Below are 19521 nucleotides of genomic sequence, written 5' to 3' on the forward strand. Positions count from 1 at the left end.
GGCTTTTAAGTTAATAAGAAATCTGTTTATAAACAATACACCTCCCCTTCCCTGCTGCTGCTACAATCCATCCAGTATTGCATGTACAAATGCCTCTTTGCATTGTTATTTCTGTAGTCATTAGATAGATACTACAGTAGTTCTATGATAATGTTCCTTGAGAGAATCCACTTATTTGAACTCTGGCTGGTCATACTGGAGTAGTGGTCCGTTTCCTAAAAGCAAGTACAACTTTAACTCAAAAGGGAACAATGCTGGTTTCTCATTTCCTTAACACTTGGGTGTATGCAGGCTGTTCAGAAAACACCAACCACAGTGAGGGTTTGTATTCTTCACTTAAATACTTAACACAGCATGATGGCAAAATAAATTATAGATCTATGAACAGCCAATGACGCAATGAGAAGAAAAAAAAAAGATACTTTTTATTAGAACACTGATAAGAATTGAAACACACTGAGGTAAGTTTAAATAATACAACTTTTTAAAGCTGTAGCCACTGTTCATTAAATGCCTTGTCTTGGCATTTAAAATACTGTGCTGTTCCACACAGCATACAAGCTCTTTCCAGCTGCAGTAAGAGAATGACTGAGATTAATGCATTGCGGACTTTCCAATTGTAGGCAGATTCACAGTTTGGTGGAAAACAAAAGCCAAGATTTGAAGATGAAGATATCCCTTTGTCTCAGCTGAACTGAACTGGTGCAGTCTCTTGGATGTACAGTATTTTTACTGTAATTTTTAAATACCTGTCAGTTTAAAAATGGAACCCTGAAGAAGATATTCATTTTGTCTTTAAAAAAATAAAATAATAATAATAACAATACTATTTAGAATGGAGTTTGTTCACTGTAGCAGTGAGCACGAGCCTCCATGGACTGCACTGTAGAATCCTGGTTGGCATGTGTTTGAAGGCTGGTGTGTCAGAGGATGGTTTCCCTGCACACCCCGATGAGGCTGTGTGGCCGGTCCGTGTCCACAGGTCTCTGCACACAGCTCCTCCGCAGGCTGGAGGAGGGGGAGCTCAGGTCCCCACAGCTCTGGAGGTGCAGGTCCTGCTGGAGACGTTTCCGTGGGCTCTTCACATTCTGCTGGGAGTTGGTGATCACCTGTTTTTGAGCATGAAGAGGCATAGGTTAAAAAAACCAACAAACCAAAAAAAACAAACAGCAAATCTAAATAAAATCTTTTAAAAACATTTAAAAGATTAAGCCTTTTACTGAAGATTAAAGATTTCAAGAAATGTATATAAAGGAGTTTTGTGTAAGGTGTTTTGTAGTTAATTAATTGCAGAGAAAGCAGCATGAGGTTTCACATTATAAAACTTCTGCTTCTGTTTGTTAAAGTTTATCCTCAGCCTATTGTAGTTTAATTGCCTAAGAAAAACATATTTTTTTCCAGAAGTTAATCCAACAAATTATATTCTTGCAGCATTAACTTGACCAAACAGTTGGATAGCAGTAACTATTTCATCCCCAAGTAAATTTACAGAACGACAATCCAAGGATAACCTAATTAAATTTCAGTGCCTTCAACTAAAGAAATAAACACAAATGGATATTAAGATATTAGTTCAGTGCTCTGCTGTTTTGAGTTGAGTTCTCTTTCCTTGGCCTGGATAGAGGTCTGGGTTTTTAAAGAGTTGAACATGTCTGTCTAGCTGCTGCATAGACCTGTGTGTAAAAGCACATTATCACAAATGGATTTGAAGCAGACTACATCCACACTGAATCAATGCAGTCATTGTTATGCAGTCTTCCTTCCAATCGAAAATGTTTTATTAAAATGGACAGCCATTTGGTTAAAGTTATTCAAGGCTGAAAAGGACAAATGGAAACAGAAGAGGTGCTCACTTCACAGCAGGGAAGACTGACCTATGCAGCTTTCAAAATTAATAAAACAGATGCCACTGTTCTAAAAAGACCGTGTCTGCAAGCCAGAATAAAAAATAAAACCAGGTTGTGCCTTCTAATACTAACTGACTCAACACTGAATCAACACAGACAGTCTAACTATATCACGTAAATGCATTGTATACAGTGGTGCCTGAGCATTAAAACCTTCTCTTCATTTCAATATCATTCCCATGCAGTAAATGTTCATTTTGGTTTCATGTTTTAACCCTCGTGTGTAAATCATTTTAATAAAGATACAATGAATACAGTATGTCACATAAGGGTGATTTAGTATTTAACAAGGATCAGAACATTCTCAAACCACAGGGTGTCATTTCTTATGTGTACCACTGTACTCTATACAGTATACTGCTAAACAGGAAACTGGCTGTAAACCAAACAAAGTCTGTTTAGTTTGTGTTTCTCTGCTCACCTGGTCAATGACATTGGCACTGAAGATAGCTTCCTCCATGTGTCGCTCATCTGTCTTGATGACACATTTGATGCTGTTGACCACATGCTGGACTTCAGGAGGTAGATTGCAGCTGGAGTGTTCGAGAAATTTTGCCACCAGTATTTTGGTGTCTTTGTATGTCTTAATGTCCACCAAGGAGCGCGGCCGCTCTTTGGAAATGGCTTGCAATGCCCTCTGTTTCAAGCGAATATCCACTTTGCTGCCGTCCCTCTGTCTTCTGGAGGACGGGACGTGTTTGACAGCACCTTGGCAGGACGCAACGACGACGGAAAGTTCTGGACAAGCAGCTGAAAGATAAAATAATGAACCATGTAATCCATGAGATCTACTCCACAGAGAAGGGGTGTATGGGACAGCTTGTAGACAGCTGTTGCTCACTTGCATTGCAGTCTTACTGTGCTTGCATGTTATTTAGACACAAAACAGTCCCTTGACCCAGACCAGCATGGGTTCCTACTGGCACGCAATGTATTACTGCTAGATCAGTGTAACTGATTTCATCTTTCCATTAAGCGTAAGTACAAGGAGTATTATCACTTGTATTGTATTCTAGAACTGCTGTTATCTGTAATGTGATACTTTGTAACAACTGTAAGTCGCCCGGGATAAGGACATCTTCTAAGAAAGAAATAAATAAATAAATAAATAAATAAATAAATAATCATCTTAAAGATTGCACATGGAATACTCAGTGGGTTTTGGATTTGGTTTTAACTGCTGAAGGACTATTAAAAATCTGTGTATTTTCCACAGTTCAAAAGAAGGGTTTCATTGAATACACAGGACTTCTGAGTTCAGTTATTACTGTAATGCATTTTTAGTTTCTCTCTCTCTTTCTCCACACTATATGTCATTGCATTAACTGATGGTATATGAAATGACATGTGTTTCACAATTATGTCCATATGCTGGTACTTGGCTTGCACTGAATTTGCCTGGGTAGAGAGACTTCTCTCAAGGTATTCATTACATACGCCTGCCTCAAGTGCTTGACATCGGGCCCGGGCCAGGGTAATTATTACAAGTCAGGCACTTCCTGTATTATTCATTCTGAACTCTAGAACTGGATAGTCTGAAATGTCCCCCTGGCCAGTGGCAACATCAGCACTTCAGCACCTCTTTAAAATGAAAAGTCAGCTCATCAGCTTAGCAGCTCCTCAGAACACAGAGCCAGCTCAGCTGGGGATTCTCGAGTGCTGCAGAACTTTGGCCCTAAAACCCAACCCGGCAACGCTGCCTAAACTCAGCAAAGCACATTCCGGCTCTCTCGAGACCTGAAACAGGCTTTTAAAGTCTGCTGTGTGAAGAAAGAGACTGCATTACCACTAAGATTCTGCCAACCTTGGAGAATGCACCAGTAACAAATGGATTAGGACACCTCCTTCTCTACTGATAAGAAACCAATATACGTAACTTTAGATAACACTTAGCATAGCTGTTGGTTTTATTCTAAACATACCCCCATCTGGTTAAGAAAGCTCTACAGCCAAACGCTATATTTTTCAGAACCCCACTACTTACTTTTTAAGACATGTCAAACACTGTTACTCAATATCTGAAGGAAAGGATGACAGTACCTGGCTCAGGGGACGTCTGTGGGGATTCTTCATTGACCTGATTGCAAGCAGCGGCACAACTGTCACCTACCAAAGCAGGAATAAAAAAAATAAAAAAAAACAATCAGTTTTAATGTTATGCCACTGCTTGTTTACTCAGACTGCACATAAACTCTTAGCAAGTTGCCACAGTATAAGACCTTTATGAAATGTGTGCCACTTACTTTCAGAGATGGATGTACACGAGACGGGGTCGCTAGTCGAGCGTATGATTTTAGAAAGCCTGTATTTCCTGTTGTGGCGCTGGGGTCTGGCTCTCTCCACGCAGGCTGAGAATGAAGCACTGCTGTGTGCCGAACTGGCTACTGACTGAGGCAGTGAGGAAGAGCAGGAGGACGACTGGGAATAGACTGCAAAGCACAGCTTCTGCTTGGGCGGAGAACAGGCAGCTGCAGCCTCCCCGGGCAAGGCCTTGGACTCTCTTCTCCCCAGCGCGCTGTTGTTTTCGGAGGACCAGTCTGGGGACCTGTCCTGGGTGAGGGAGGACTCGCTGAGGCCTGCCGCCTCCTCATCCTCCTCCCCAGGCGAGCTCTGAGAGTGGCTCCGGTGGTGGCTGCAGCGGACGCTGTGCTCCAGGCTGGTGCAGCTGCCGTCTGTAGCCACCGTGCGGATTGTGCTGTACGGAGAGAGGTCCACAGACCTGAGGGAGCCCTGCACTTCCAGGGAACACAGGTCTTCAGAGGAGCAGCTGTGATCTGGGATATCAGCCATTTCTGAGACCATCAGAGACGTGCTGTCCACAGATGCTATTGGAAGATATTAACAGAAGTGACTAAAGTTACAGCTGGTTTTCACAGGTTTAATCTGCAGCCATTTCTTTTGTTTTACATTCTTAAAAAAAGAAAAAAAAACAGGAGACCTCAAACAGCAAGATGTGTTTTTGTTTTTTTAGACCAGGATAGTACTGATTGTTTCCAGGGCTAAAACAGTTATATTCAATATGCAACACTTTTTATTTCAGTTTGGCTGAACTGCTTCTGCATGCCTCTTCACTAGCATGAAGATGGATTACTGCTCACCTGTCTGAAATATGATCAAATACTGTAGAGATATTCAAAACTGGACAACATTTTATACCGTACCATGGCAAGTACTGCTTGTTACAAAAGCCGACATGATCGCCCCCTTACCTTGTGTGCTGAAACCTGCCGTCGTGTTCCTCTCACACAAGCTGGACTCAGTCGCTTGCTGTTCCAGACAAGTAGTTACCTTCACAATGAATAACACGTAAAAAGATTTTACACTTAAAACAGCATTTCCAAGGCATTTCCTGTCATTTTAACAGCTGTTGTATGGATCAAAATGAGTATATTGAAAGCAGCGCTGCTATGCACAGTTTAATAATATACTCTGATTGTTTATTTAGAAACAATATGAAACAAAGATTTCCATTCTATTCCACTGACTGATATATGCAACTTAATTGATAATACTTACTGCTCCAACAAAGCAAATCAAAATGTTGTTCATGGAGGTATTGATTTGAGAACAGTATTACACAGTATCTGCCTTGAATCGATGTTTGCTCATTTGTGCTTGAGGTGGTGTTTTATGTATCGAAAACAGATTGACAGAACACCTTACACAAAGTTTAAGAGATATACTCTTTTCAAGAGAGAAACAAAAACATCATAAACAGACTTGATTCACAGAGCCTGCTTAAAACAATTAATAAACTGTGTCTGCTAGTGAAATGACTTTCAAGTGGTCTTTCAACAATTCTTTTGAGTTGCCCTTGTTTCGTACTTGGCTGTAGCACTCCCAGTCCCATACATCATTCTACAATGCAGCTATTTTCAGGGATGTGTATATTAAGCATGTGTACACAGGCTCTCAGGAGAGACACTCATTCACAGTAAGTACCATTGATAAATATGTCGGCTTGCATGAGAAGTGACAATCAGACACGAATCTGACAAAGCTATGATTGTAGTAGCTGAAGAAAAACTGTAAAATAGGAGGTGTGAAGAAAAATACAGGAGCAATGCTTTCTGTTAAAACAGCTTCTCAAAATCGGTGTTTTGTCAGATTAAGTGGGGAGTCACTTGTAAATAGAATGGCACTCTCCTTACTGGTGTTTAGGCTGCAATCCTTTTGTGTTGAGCATTACATAATAATTCACTCTCATCGCTGATCCCAAACCAAATGAAAAGATCAAAGTCTCTACAAGGAGCCTCCTCGTGCTGAGAATATCTGGAGCAGTAGCGCCGCTGTTCCTGTTGGGCAGCTGCTTAATCTCCAGAAGAGAACACTCCTCGGACATTGTATCTTGTAAATGCAAACCTGGGGAGCTGACCCACATTGAAAACAGGACGTTTTTGCGAGAAAGAAAATTCTCCTCAAACTCACAGTTCGTTTACCTCAGAGAATTCTGCTTTCTGGATGGTTGCCGCTTCAAGTTATTTGATCTACGGATGCCGACTCCCTGCTTAATAAAAGACTGGGCCAAGGCTGTCTAGTCACATTTCACATGTAAAAACAGACCGAACTGATTTCCGTGGGCTGATACAGTCAATGTTCCTCTGGGACTGTGGCCAGCTCATTCACAGTACAGCTTACAGATTGGTCTTACATTAGGTAAACATTAAGTTTAGTGTTTCTGTGGTTGGGCTGTAGGCCAAGTTTATGGGAATCACTTTTTTTTTCCATAGTGGATTTTTCTCCTGGTAACAACACAATCAGAAATACAGAAGGTAGATAAACAGAATTGGTATTTGATCTGATTAGATGATCTGTTTCCTTACCTGACTAGCTGGAGCCTGCCCCACCACAGCCTCATAGGGAGGTGGGAGCTCCGAGGGGTACATGGCGCCCGGGCTGTTGATCGGCACTCCATAGATGGCACTGAAGGGGGAGTGAGGAAAGTCCAGGTGAAGGCCTCTGAAGAGTCCCAGGCCAAGCATCACAGAACAGAGAGATGAAAAACTTTGGTCAGCCCTGTTACTCCCTACGACAGCGGAGAAGAACTCAAGGTCTGTGGCCGTCCTCACGACCGAGCCAACTGTCTCTTTACACCAAGGACAGAGCATGTCCGGTGTAGCGCAATGAGAAGAAACAGTCCCCCAGTCACTGGTGACTGTGATCTAGCCTCTCTGACCCATGGGGAGCGTCAGAGCCAATGCATCGCTCCCTGTGGAATCCCCAGGCAAGACTGGCAACTTCGCACAGACAGGACGTAAACCTCCTCTCCCCTGGCTCTATGACTCGCCCTGCACACCACACGGCTCTGCCTTTATCAGGCGAGACCTCTGGGGACTGGTGGATTACTTTTCATATGGCAACAACAAGGTTCTTGTAATGACGCGCAGGGACAAGGATTACTCATGACAAAGGTTGTGGTGTGGGCATCTGAGTCATGATGAGAATCCGTTAAATCTAACAAGAACACAAATTGACAACCACATCCCCCAAAGTTCATATATTGTATTTATGTTTCGTTAGCAATTAAAAAAGGGACCCTCTATGGGGAGGAGCTGAGATTGCATTATTTTTAGTCTTTAGCAGATTTATATCTGACAAAACTGACATTGACTTTCTTGGTTTCTCCTTTTATATAATTTTTTATTTTTTATTTTGAATTACAGCTCTGTGTAGAATGATATCACCCAATGCATATCCCAAGGCTACAAAGTAATGTAGATGTTAACCTCCGCCACTATATATTTGCTAGCCTATTGACAAGGCAGCAAAATATGTCATATGGATAGTAAATCAACATGCATTTATGGCTCAGATAATAAAAAAGATAAAGTAAATCAATATGCATGGCTGAGTGCAGTAAGTGTTTTAAGTTACCTCTGCGCCTCTAGGGCTGGTGTACAGGTGTACTCTGGAGGGTAGTATGGAGGAGGTGGTATTGGAGGTATAAACTCATCGAAATCCAGAGTCTGGTGTAGAATAGTGCCATGGGGAGACACACAATCTGGGTTCACAGAGCGTGACCTGTGTGGAAGAAACTGAAAAATAAGAAATCAATGAGTTTTCATCATAGCAAGAAAATACAAAGATCCCTGGCAGTGAAGTGTAAGAAGCTTTTAACAAGATCACTTATTTAACAAAAAAAATCCTTTCACAGCTTCCCTGGCAAATACACTAAATACACTACTGAACACGGTCCAAACAATAAGATCACAAGACCAAAACCGTTACTGCTTCTCTTCACACAAATTGCACCTGGGGTTGAAAAGATAACTTGCAGTAGACAATAATGTAGCTTTTCCAACCCCACTCAATATAGTATTTTTCTTCCGATGTTTCTCAAATCATTAGTGCCAGAGCAGCCAGGGCACAGGTCCTTCTGTCAGTTTGCATTATCCACAGCAGTACATTTACAGTTGCCTCAGCAGATTCCAGCAGACTATGAGCCTACGGAACTTCTATATCTGTTTTTTTTTTTTTTTTACAATAATGATAAGTCTCTGTTGCTGATTTCCACACCACTTTGTCAGTGAATTTGAATTTTCTTTACACTACTGATAGTACCAAGACACTCAGCTTGATATCAGGTTGGTTAAACAGATTTTTTTAATATGGCTTCGGTCACATTTGAAATGAATGAACTGATCAAAACCGCCCCACCATACAGCACAGCGGGCAAGCCTCTGCTTGGGGAGGCCTGAGTCTAAACAATAGTAGTTGTTCACGTCCAGTGTAGGATTGAGGTGCATTGACTTACCTGCACTGTATCAGACTTTTCCATACCCAAACATTCAACCAGTGACAGAAACACAACCTTTTACTTAAAACACTGACATGTAAGGGTTTTATCCACGTCTGCAGACTACAAAACATGACCAAAGCAGAGATATTCTGCCAAGAGCCAGATAAGAACTTCTGATCCTGAAACTTGTCAGAAGCATTTACAAGGGGATCGATTTTTTAGGTTCTCTAGCCTTCATCTGAAATAAAGTGGTAAATCTGGCAGGAATACAGAGACCATTTCAGCACTACAAAACGGAAGAAAGCTTTTAAAACAGACTTTTTACGTCGAGCAAAATATTGAATACATTACGGGGTAAACAAGCTGCAGAGGTATGAATTTAAAATATCCCACTGCGTGATTCAGGGCAGCAAGGTGGTAGCAGATTTAATAACCCCCTATTAGAGAGTTTAATGTTGCACATACAAGCAATCAGTGCCACTTTAGATCGCTAATAAAAGCTGGCCTCTTTTTGCATTAGCGGTATGCTCTGCATGTGGAAAGAATCAAGGAGCAAGCCAATCACCAATGACACTCGTTTACCTCCAGGTCAGACTCTGCTGTCAAATCCTTTTTTGTAAAATGGTTCAAACACTGGCATTTTTTTCAATGCCTGCTTATTCAAATAGATGATCTAATACAACAAGCTGTAGGCGAACGACTCCCGTTTCACCAGTTCCACAAAACACATCTGTTTGCACGACAGTAAGAGGTTCAATGGTAAGATAAGACACAGCAAGTAAAGCAAAGCACAAAAAGAACCGCAAAAAACAACTTTAGATTTTAAATTTATAAAAAACGGAAGATAAAACATCAGCAGTACAATTGAGAGCAAATAACTGTTTCAAATCGGTATCTTTTATGACTGCACCAGGGCAAGGTTATGAACAGAAGACAGTGATGTGTCTCTGGAGAAAGCTTACTGCCTGATGCATATTTCAGTAGCAAAAGTAAATCACATTTACTGGAACCAAACCCAAACATTGCTACCTACAGCATACAGCCTTTACACCTTCAGCATTCCAGAACTATATACAAGCCTAAAAAAGAAAACTCCAAGAAACGTGGACCGCTAATCCAATAGAGGAACGGAAACTACTCAATACTAATCTTGTGTATGCCCAAATATACTGCATATAGGTCCATTTTAATTTTCAGTGTAAGGCACTGGAACTGTTGAATGAATTACCCTAGAGCTGAAGGAGGTCGTCTTTGAAGCAGCAGTCACTTCCATTGCTAAAATCATTCAACTAAATCAATCTCCAGTCTTGCCCTTTAGAGCACCCATTTCCGTGTGATAGAATTTATGGTGCAAATCATAAATGTAAAAGGCCTCCTGGTATATTAACATGTAATGCCTCTGTGGGTTTATTATTCTCCATTCAGAAGGTCTTGCTTCCTTGCTGGAGAAATACTCGAGAGACATTAAAAAAGCATGGCTCATATTAAAAGCTGGCCACATATTTTAATAGGACTCTCTCAGGGGTTACCTTGAACTGTCACTGGTCATCAAGTTTGCACAGGAGTCAATCTTCTAGCAATAAAACATTATGTGAAGGGCAGGAGTAAAAAAAAATATATATAAATAAAATAAAAATCACAAACCCAAGGTAATTTTCCCAGCTTATTAGAAATAAAAGTGTAAAATCGAGTTTATAAACAGACACCCTTTCAATTGTATTGTGAAGTACTGTGACATGGCTTTGTACTAAAACATCATTAGGAGCGGAGGGGGTCTTGCTAAAAAACAAATACAGGGCAGAAATTTATCTTTTTTTAAAGATTAAAAATTCAGTATTACATTATTTAGATACAGAATCAACTCACCATCTGCAGGACATCAGCAGAGACCATCTGCATGCAGCACATGGCTGTGGCCAAGGCACACACAATGGTGGAGATGACATTCAGGGCACATACGCTGAACAACAATTCCTGTGTGCAAATGAGATCAGCGTGTTAGTTACTATTCATGTGCAGCAGCAGCAGCAGCAGGCAAAGTGAAAAACATCTCTATTCTGAGTAGGACAAATAACACCATGAAAACATGACAAAGAAGCACATTCATCTGTGAGTGGCTGACAGTTTGGGAATTGGAGTCCAGTATTTTGAGCAGATGACAGTGAAGAATCTGGTAGAAATTATGAATAAAACCAGGAGATTAATCGCCATTGAGACCGAAGCCACAGCACAGAACTGTAACAAAGTACAATATACTAAAATCAATAAATAAATGACACATTTATAACAGCACAACATTTAAAAAAGTACAACAAGCTGGATCCACATACTAGACCCCCGACAACTGAGTGTAGGATCATTATCTTCCAGGATGGAAGCAGACATTCTCCTTTCTCTTTTGGGGGTTAGGGTTAGGGTTAGGGTTACACTAACCACGCTCTCTCTCCAACATCACCTGCAGGCTACCGTAAGATCAAGATCTATGCAAGCTGATCTCACTGCATTCAAAATGACTTATTCTGTGTCCTATACTGGTGTGCCAGTAACTAATAAAGCCAAGAGTCTGACAAGAAACTTTAAACTCCAGCCATAAAGTAAACAATTTGCATTTTAAAAACCATTTTAAACCTGGTTTTAGCAGAATAGCTATTTTACTGTCAGTTGGTGTGTATATCAGCAGTGGGAAGAAAAGCGTATATGGAATTTATAAGGCTGGAATAAAGGGTTTGCATTTTGCAATGAAGCATGAATGAGAATGAAGGTAGCATTACAGAGTTTTACTAGGGTATCGCAGCTTGTGCACTATGCACCAATAATATAAAACATGTCATAAAATTCAAACTATTCTAAAACTACAATGAGGAGTGCAGTTAAGTGACCATTAAAAAATAAAAAAAAAGTTCTACTCATGATTGCGTACTTTAATTTCTTATTTCACAACAATCCAAAATGAAATTACTCTTTCTTCGCACATCTAAGTTTCCATTAGTCGGGAGTACATGTATTAAATATAGTAACACGTTCAATAGAAACCTGAGTGCAAGGGGTCTCCTCCAAGATATGAAATTTATTTGAAAACATCAATGTAAAAACATGAAATATTGATGTGCTGTCCATTTACATTTTCATGCCGTTAATCTTCAAGTGTCTAACATTTCCATATTGAGAACACTACAGGAATGACAGCTACACATTATGGAATGGATACATTTTCTTTGTACTAAGAGTAGAAGTAACATTATTTATGCTTTTTAATTGGCCATGAATCTTTATCTTTAAATATTTTTTTTTTTAAAAAAAGCTGGAAATGAACAAACTGCCAATTCTCTATTCAGGCAGTAAAGACTGGTGTGCGTAGAAATGACTGCACACCCCCTTCATACCTGAGAAGCATAAATCTAAAGAAAAAGACACTGGCACACACTTTGGTTAATGGCTTCCCATTAATCATCAGCCCCTGCACATGCTGTGTCCTCCTCAGCGCCACTCAAGAGCCATGGTTTATACCAAGACCATTATCTTAAGTGTCCGTCCTTTTTAATTCTGTTTTTAATAACAGTGGAGAATAAACATGTAAAAAAATCCACTATCAATAAAGACCCTACTTAGAGATGAGTGCAATGGCAAAACCAAATCCTATGAAAGGAATAAAAGCATTTTAAATGGTAAAAAAAATAAATAAATCAAACTAGACATAAAAAAAACTCTTAAGAAACTGTTGGTGTGAATTTGGAGGAATGGTTCCTGATGTATCGTTCCACACAATACAGGGACAAAATGGAAATGAGGCAGCAGATGATACAGAAATCAAAACTCAAGAATTCAGGAAACAGTTCAATTGTAAAGCCTGCACTATGGGGAATATCACGACTGTGTTCAAATTAAGTATCCATAATTATTTTATGTCATGTGGGAAATGAATTATTTTTATCTCTTGGATTTTGAAATTAAAAGCAGGTTGTATGCCACAGCTCCCAAGGCTAATTCTGTACGTATCAATTCAAATGTATACAAAAAATAGAAACCATTCCCTTCATAATATGGAGCTGAAATGCACTGTTTTGTCAACAGTGAGGTTCATAGGGAACCATTACACCAAGAGTTGGCGCTCAGAAACATTATTCACAATCTCTTTTCATTTTCAGATACATTTGTCAAAATCAGGTAGTGAGGGTGATGTAAAAATCATTAACTCAGGTCCCTGTTAGTGCAGGATTTTGAAGACAATGTAGCACTGCAGGGAAGATCCAGCAGAAACTGTTAACTACAACTTCCATGGCACAGTTGTATCATTTAAAAAAAAAAAAAAATTGCTATGGAAACATTATTGCAGGGCTTCATCAATGAATTTAGTTTCAGCTACTGTGGAACAGTGTAATGCAGTCTGAGACTGCAGACAAGAGCTGCAGAAACAACCTTGTGTTTATTTCATTAGCTATGGTCTTCTTACCAGGAGGGGGCACTTTCCTTCCAAGCAAAACCTCCCAGTTTAAGGGGAAAAAGTCTATCAGTCAATCAGCTTCACTCACTGCATACAGATATGCTCATTTAGTGCAGATAGAATCTTTCATGGCTGTCTGCAACCTTGCAAACTAGATTCTGGTCTCCTGGAAAGACGGGCGAGGGATCGCTAGTGTTCTATTCTGTATAGGGAGAGTCTAAATATTTTTTAGAGGGCCTGACCATGAACCTACATCTGTCATACAGATGACAGCAATGTCAATTTATACGGTTTGATTTAGATTCTTACACAGTAATTTATGGTAGAATGTATAATCCTTATAATGGCAGTCTCTCCAAGCAGAGGACAACCTTGCCATTTAAATGTCTGAGGTGGGAGTAGCATGTAATATTGGATTTAATTTAATTATCACCTTAGTCTCTGCAATCATATCATAAACCATGAAGTACTGAAGGAGCAGATACTACTGCATACCCTTGTTCTGTTCTTGCTGTGACTGAAAAAAGCACAACACCCAATAACATTGTGTGTTATTTAACATACAGTATTGCAGACATTACTATTCATTTCCCTACAATACTGTATAGAAAAAAAAAAGAAATGAACCTGTTAAACTGGAAAACTTGATCCTGCGCCTTTGCTTTTTGTCTACACTTGATGTATACTGCAGATCTACATCATAACCTCCTCCTGCTTCTCTTTCTGGGATCTCCAGGTCTTCCCACCTGTAACTTTCACCAATCAGACTTGTTGGCACCTCATTAACAGAGTTCTGCAAGAAGCAACCCCTTTGTTTCAACTCCAATCCCTCCCCACAAGTCTGACCGCTTCATCTCACAGCCACAGCATTAACGATGAAGAAAACAGACTTGCTTCTGTGTTTCTAACATTCTAAAAGACCTTAGATCAATTGAATGTGATGCAGCACAGGCATGTTTAAAAACACAATGAGCAACGCAGGTTCTTATTCTCTTTAGAATAACCTATCTTGCCTACAGCAGCAGCAACAAGAAAAGAAACAGTAGATTACCTACTTAAAATCAGCAAATCCATACAGCACGAGTCACAATTTGCATAGAAATGCTTTAAGATGGTCTTTAAAATGCTGCACTGCTATTGACCCCTCTCCATCTACCATGTCGCCTTCCTTTATCTCTCCTCAAAAGCACATGTGCGTGGTAATCAGTGGTTTAGGATGATGAAATGGCATCTCACGAAAGCTTGACATGCCATTTCACAATGCTGTCGATGGAAAACACTTCCTAAACAACTTTTTTTCTGGTATTACCCTAATCAAAGGACCTAACTGAAAAAAAACGACAGAACGGCAGAATGGAGGAGCGCCTAGCTGTCAGGGAGGCAGGTCAGACCCTGGAATCCACCATCTCTGGTCTAGCCAAGCCAAAAAGATCATGTTGTCACTGCAGTGTCTAAAACACTTTTTGGTAGTCCACTGTAAAGTTGCTGAATAGCCTCTTCTTGTTGACTTCTGTTCATGCAGATTTGCTAAGAAGCCCAGACCAGGCTTACCCCTTCTAGCGCCTGCAGCAGCGAAAAGGATTAAAATATACATTTTGTATGAATGTGCCTGTAGATTGCATTATGTATGGTGGTCTACAGCTGAGCCTGTGAGATGAGGAGGGAATGTAAATGAGCCCTGTGTATCTGGGGCTGCTGATAATGTGTGGGATCCTGAGATACAATCTCTGAGTGTCCCACCAATCATTAAGGCTCCTAATTATAAAGAGTAAATGCTATCACTGACAGATATGCCTCATCTGGCCTGTGCCCATTGTGCAGTTCAAGGAATCTATCACTTTTCTGACAAGTCATTCTACTGCCAAGCATTTTCAATGGAGAGGCTGGTCAGACAGCAGTAATTCTTTACTAGCTGAGCATACAGGTATGTGTCGGTCTTCAAATGCTTTTCTCATATATACCGTAGTGTCCCAATCGTTTCTTAAACAATGCTCTCAATATAGTAGAAGTCTAACGGTACAGAAAATTGCAAATCACAAAACATCCGACTTGCAGACCAGATACAGTGCAGTCCTCCCCCACTATACCGCTCCCTGGTATAATGCCACCCTCCCATTCCTCCAGCTATTCTCTCAATCAACGTGCACCAATAATAAACTGTGGTGTTTGCACCCCTTATGTGGTCCCCTAACAGTCCACTATTTGCCAATGCAACTAGTCAGGTGAGCGTGCGCAAATGCAATGTAATCTCCCTCGCTTTACTGCCAGTGAGATACTCATAACCAATACAGAAACCCTTTCACGTTATCTTCCATGTTGTTTGCTGTACAAAACACGCTGGTGTTGTCGTTGTAATGAAAAATAAATGCTTTCATGTCCATGTTTTGTAGTTTAATGATTCATTCTATTACCCTCCTTTATTCTGCTCTTAAAATAAAGACTTGCATGCATTCTGCCTACTGTTTTTGGCAATAGCTTCATAATGCTCCATACCAATAATCTGAATTTGAGAAAAGAATAAAGGATTGCAGGCCTTCTACTGGGTTATCACAGAGCTAGATGTTAAAAATCCATGGCTCAGCATTGTAACTGCTGAGATCTTATTTATGTGAAGGATTTCACAGCTGTTTGTTTTCATTTTGGGCTTCCTTCCAGTTTCAGATGAATGCACCTGCAGGAAGAGGCTTTCTGTCCTCCATTCGAGGTCCTATCTCATAATACACACGTTGCAGCATGTACATTTATATAGGACTCTTGTTTCAGTACTTCTGTTTTATTTCTTCTTTTGTAAAGTATGCCAAATCATTTGTAGGGGGGGATCATGAACACAAACATCAGTCCTCAATTTTAACCATCTGCTCCAAACAGTTGCATAAGTAATGAGTGGGTTTAAAGGAAGCAAATGAATGAAAGCTCAAGTTAATAAAAAAATGTGTGTGGTTTTCCTATTCTTGGAGAGGATGGGTCTGGTCTAATGACAACCATCCTTACCAGAGAAAATAACCATACACCCTCAGTACCAGCCTGAAAAGCTCCGTGAGCGAGATGGGGTTGCTCTGGGTGTAAATCGATAATTGAAGTCCTGAAGAGGTGCAGGAACACCTACCTTGAGTCTGAGCCTGATGGTGTTGCAGTCCCTCAGCGAGTTCAGCTTCAGTGTTTCTCCCAGGTTGCTGCTGCAGCCCAGACTCTGATGGTGCATCTGACAGCACACGCACACCCCATCACTGTCAGAGATATGATGAACCTAGCAGAGAGACAAGAGAGATCCTGTGAACGAACAGTGTGAGCTGGAGCGCCGACAGCTTCGGAATGCATTTGAGGTAAAGAAGCCCCATCACCGGCTAACACAACTGTCTCTGTCAAGCCTGCTACTATAAATACAAACCTTTGCTTAAGTCGAGGTTTTGCATGCTGTCTAACAGCTGAGGCTGGCGTGCAGTGCAGTAAAACACTGTCGGTAATGAAGAAGTACATTGGAAATGTACTGGCGTAAGTGAGAGATGCTATACCAGTATATCAGTTTCTTCTTGTGATGAGCGACTCTTGCGAAGATGCACGTAATTCATCTATAACTTCATAAAACATTCCATCGTGGAATACAAGGTCAAACATAGAAGGAACTTAACAAACCAAGTACACAAACAAGCATTAGTCTACTTGACATTTTTCTGATGAGGTTTACTATGTAATGTTCACTGTTTTTATTGTTAATTGTTTACCCTCCGCTTCCTTCAGACACAGGCTAGCAGTGTGCTTACACAGCGTGTTGTTTATAGAAATGACAATGACAAGGTGCGGCGTAGCCCCCTGGTCAAGGCTGGTCTGCACCCTTGAATCAGTAGACCCGGTTTGGCACTTCTTTGCGCGGTTTTATTTATTCTTCAAAATAAAACAAACAAACACAGGAACAAAACACATTCTTTAAACAAACTGCTCAACCACTGTAAATCAACTACTATAAAGGTGTACTCTTTACTCACTCTATGATGTTCCACTTTAAAAGATTGGTTCTTTACCCTTAAGAGACACAAGAACGGACACACATATCAGAAGGCTTCCCACTAATGTCTGCTCAAGATCAGCATCCAGCTGCATTCATTTTCTCTGTCTCTCCCACACCATCACCCTGCCAAAGCAACAATTCACCTTGTTACCACGGAAACTGAGCTCCTGTGATCGCGGTTCAGAACGTTGACTTGACACATCTCTGGTTTGGATCCCAGTCTGCTCACTGGTGCGTGGATTCAGACTTGTGACCTTCCAAGCTGAAGATTATCCCATTAACGCAGCAGTGTAATGAGCCACCATGGTGGCAGGAGATACCTACCATTTAAATAATGTAATTAATCAAGCATGTTTCTGCCCCAGAACCATTGTGTGCTGACATTTCCAGCTCAGTAAACAAGACTCATCCCATCCGAGGAGTTCACTTGAGTAATTAAAGCAAACTGACCCAGCCACAGCTGCTGAATGTCAATAGGACTGGGATGGCAACCCACGGGGCACAAGAATAAGACCGAGTAACAGATCTGTGCCAGCTTGTGCCCCTATGCCCCTTGACATTTTATCATCATCAGATGATAAACTTAGCAGCTACAATGTGTTCAGCATTTGAAATCAGAATAAACACCACGGAATACAAAGTGAGATTCGCTGGTTAATGACAATTACCTTTATCTAATCTGGTTTATCAAATCGGCGACTAAGGGTTTTTACATTAAGGTTATCTAAATTCAACCAATTTCTAAATAATGTAGCTGTATCCATTGGCGTAAACACAGCTGTGGAATAGGCAGCTTGGAAATCTGCTGTTTCTGGTAGCATTAACATTTTAAAACAACAGTAAATGGCATTCCTTTATTATTTTAAAGCCTTTTGTGTGTCTGGATACCTTTGCTCTTTAATCATTGATATATTTATCCAGCTTTGCGCATCTTTAATCTTGTATAAAGTATGTTATCTATCTAATGGTCTCAAAGGAAGTGTACTTATTTCCTGATTTCCCAGTCAGACCATGGAAATGTGGCAAACAACCCAAGAACAGCTGTGACAGTCTAGGAAATGCAATGCAATTTTAGTCTGGGATGTAAGTGTTTGTAACAAATGTATAACAAATGTATTCCCAAACAAAGTTATTGGAAATTGTAAGGAATAGCACACGTGACGGCGTGGCTTGTCTCAGATGTGTTGTGAGGCTAATGAGGTCTGAACCATTGCTTGTACTGTTTTAACCACATGGCTTTGGAATGTCAGCAGCCAATCAGAATGCTCAACATTTCCAAAGCATTTTATAAATCTGGACAGAAGCAATTCTATCTGAATATAATTACTTATCTATTTACATTTTTTTCAGGTCCAGGATAGACCCTTAATTTGAGGCAGATTGCATGTCACATCATTCCACCCATACAATAAACACAATGCATCATGGACCGATTATCCTACTGGAGTCAAGAACAGTTGCCGGAGTCCCTTAAATACATCACTGCAGATCTTTAAACAACATCTTAAAGATGCCACTTCAAGCAACAACCTTTGGTGCATTAGCCATTCTTTCTGTTTAGTTTTCTCTTTTGCGCACTTTCTAAAGAGGGGTGGGGTGTGGTGAGGTCAGGTTATTTAGTATGTAAAGCTTTTGCCATCCTCTCAATTAGCAACAACAGCTGTCACTTGGGCAGATTGTGAGGGATCAATTCTCCCACAATGGCACTGGCAAAGTCTGGCACAAAGATAAGGTCTAGAGAAGGCCTAAGTCCCTCCAGTGATTCTTTAGAGATCTCTCCCAGGGGACAAGCCTCCTTTATACCAAGGTCTGCTAGCATTGTTGGTGAAAGCAGTAGTTTAGGAACTATACCAAATATGTATAAACCCTTATACGCTCTAGTGCCACAAGAGAATGGAAAACTCACAGTGAGAATGTGGCACGATTCCAGAGCACTAGTGTGCTGTGCTGGGGGGTCATTTTCTTTGAGAGTCTGTTGAGAGACGGGCAGATACTAACTGGCAAAGACTGGGTGAACTCATAACGCTTTCATGTAGGCTTTAAAACACAGGAAATACCACATGTGCATTTTGTATTTAGAAATCTGTTTTTAAAAGTAAAAAACAAAAACAAAAAAATGTACAATTCTTACACTTCACTACAAGCAAAGAACCAATAGAATATTCTCATACCCCTGGTACTGTAGTAAAATTAAAATGCCACAGAATTGAATCAGCAGATTAAACAAACATGAAAAGGTCACCGATTGGGCTTGTATAAATATGAATGCCAGTAATTCATTATATAGTACTTGTTTTATAGAGCCTTGTAAAAGCAGTACAGACGTTACAGAAATGCAATCAATGCACTACTATATGCATTAAAACCGTGTTTGAAATGGACAGGTCTTGGGGGGGCTTAGTGCAGGTGCTGAAATATTATCTGAGGT

General features: G+C 40.4%; 1 protein-coding gene across 3 annotated transcripts in view; it reads right to left on the bottom strand.

Moving 5' to 3' along the window:
• Positions 1–403: 403 nt before the first annotated feature.
• The window catches only part of LOC117428196 (protein ENTREP2-like), an 81589-nt gene continuing 62471 nt past the window's right edge, over positions 404–19521 (bottom strand). For 2 of the 3 annotated variants that reach the window (XM_058995246.1, XM_058995244.1), the window contains exons 4-12: positions 16194–16334; positions 10513–10620; positions 7782–7942; positions 6731–6866; positions 5117–5195; positions 4151–4732; positions 3948–4013; positions 2329–2657; positions 404–1109 (exon numbers count right to left, since the gene is read on the bottom strand). In XM_058995246.1, coding sequence (XP_058851229.1) covers positions 924–1109; positions 2329–2657; positions 3948–4013; positions 4151–4732; positions 5117–5195; positions 6731–6866; positions 7782–7942; positions 10513–10620; positions 16194–16334 — 1788 coding nt within the window. In that variant the 3' untranslated portion in view covers positions 404–923. The remainder of the gene's footprint in view (positions 1110–2328; positions 2658–3947; positions 4014–4150; positions 4733–5116; positions 5196–6730; positions 6867–7781; positions 7943–10512; positions 10621–16193; positions 16335–19521) is intronic. The other variant, XM_058995245.1, reaches the window with a different exon arrangement.

This window comes from Acipenser ruthenus, chromosome 21 (genome assembly GCF_902713425.1).
Source record: "Acipenser ruthenus chromosome 21, fAciRut3.2 maternal haplotype, whole genome shotgun sequence".
Lineage (NCBI taxonomy): Eukaryota > Metazoa > Chordata > Actinopteri > Acipenseriformes > Acipenseridae > Acipenser > Acipenser ruthenus.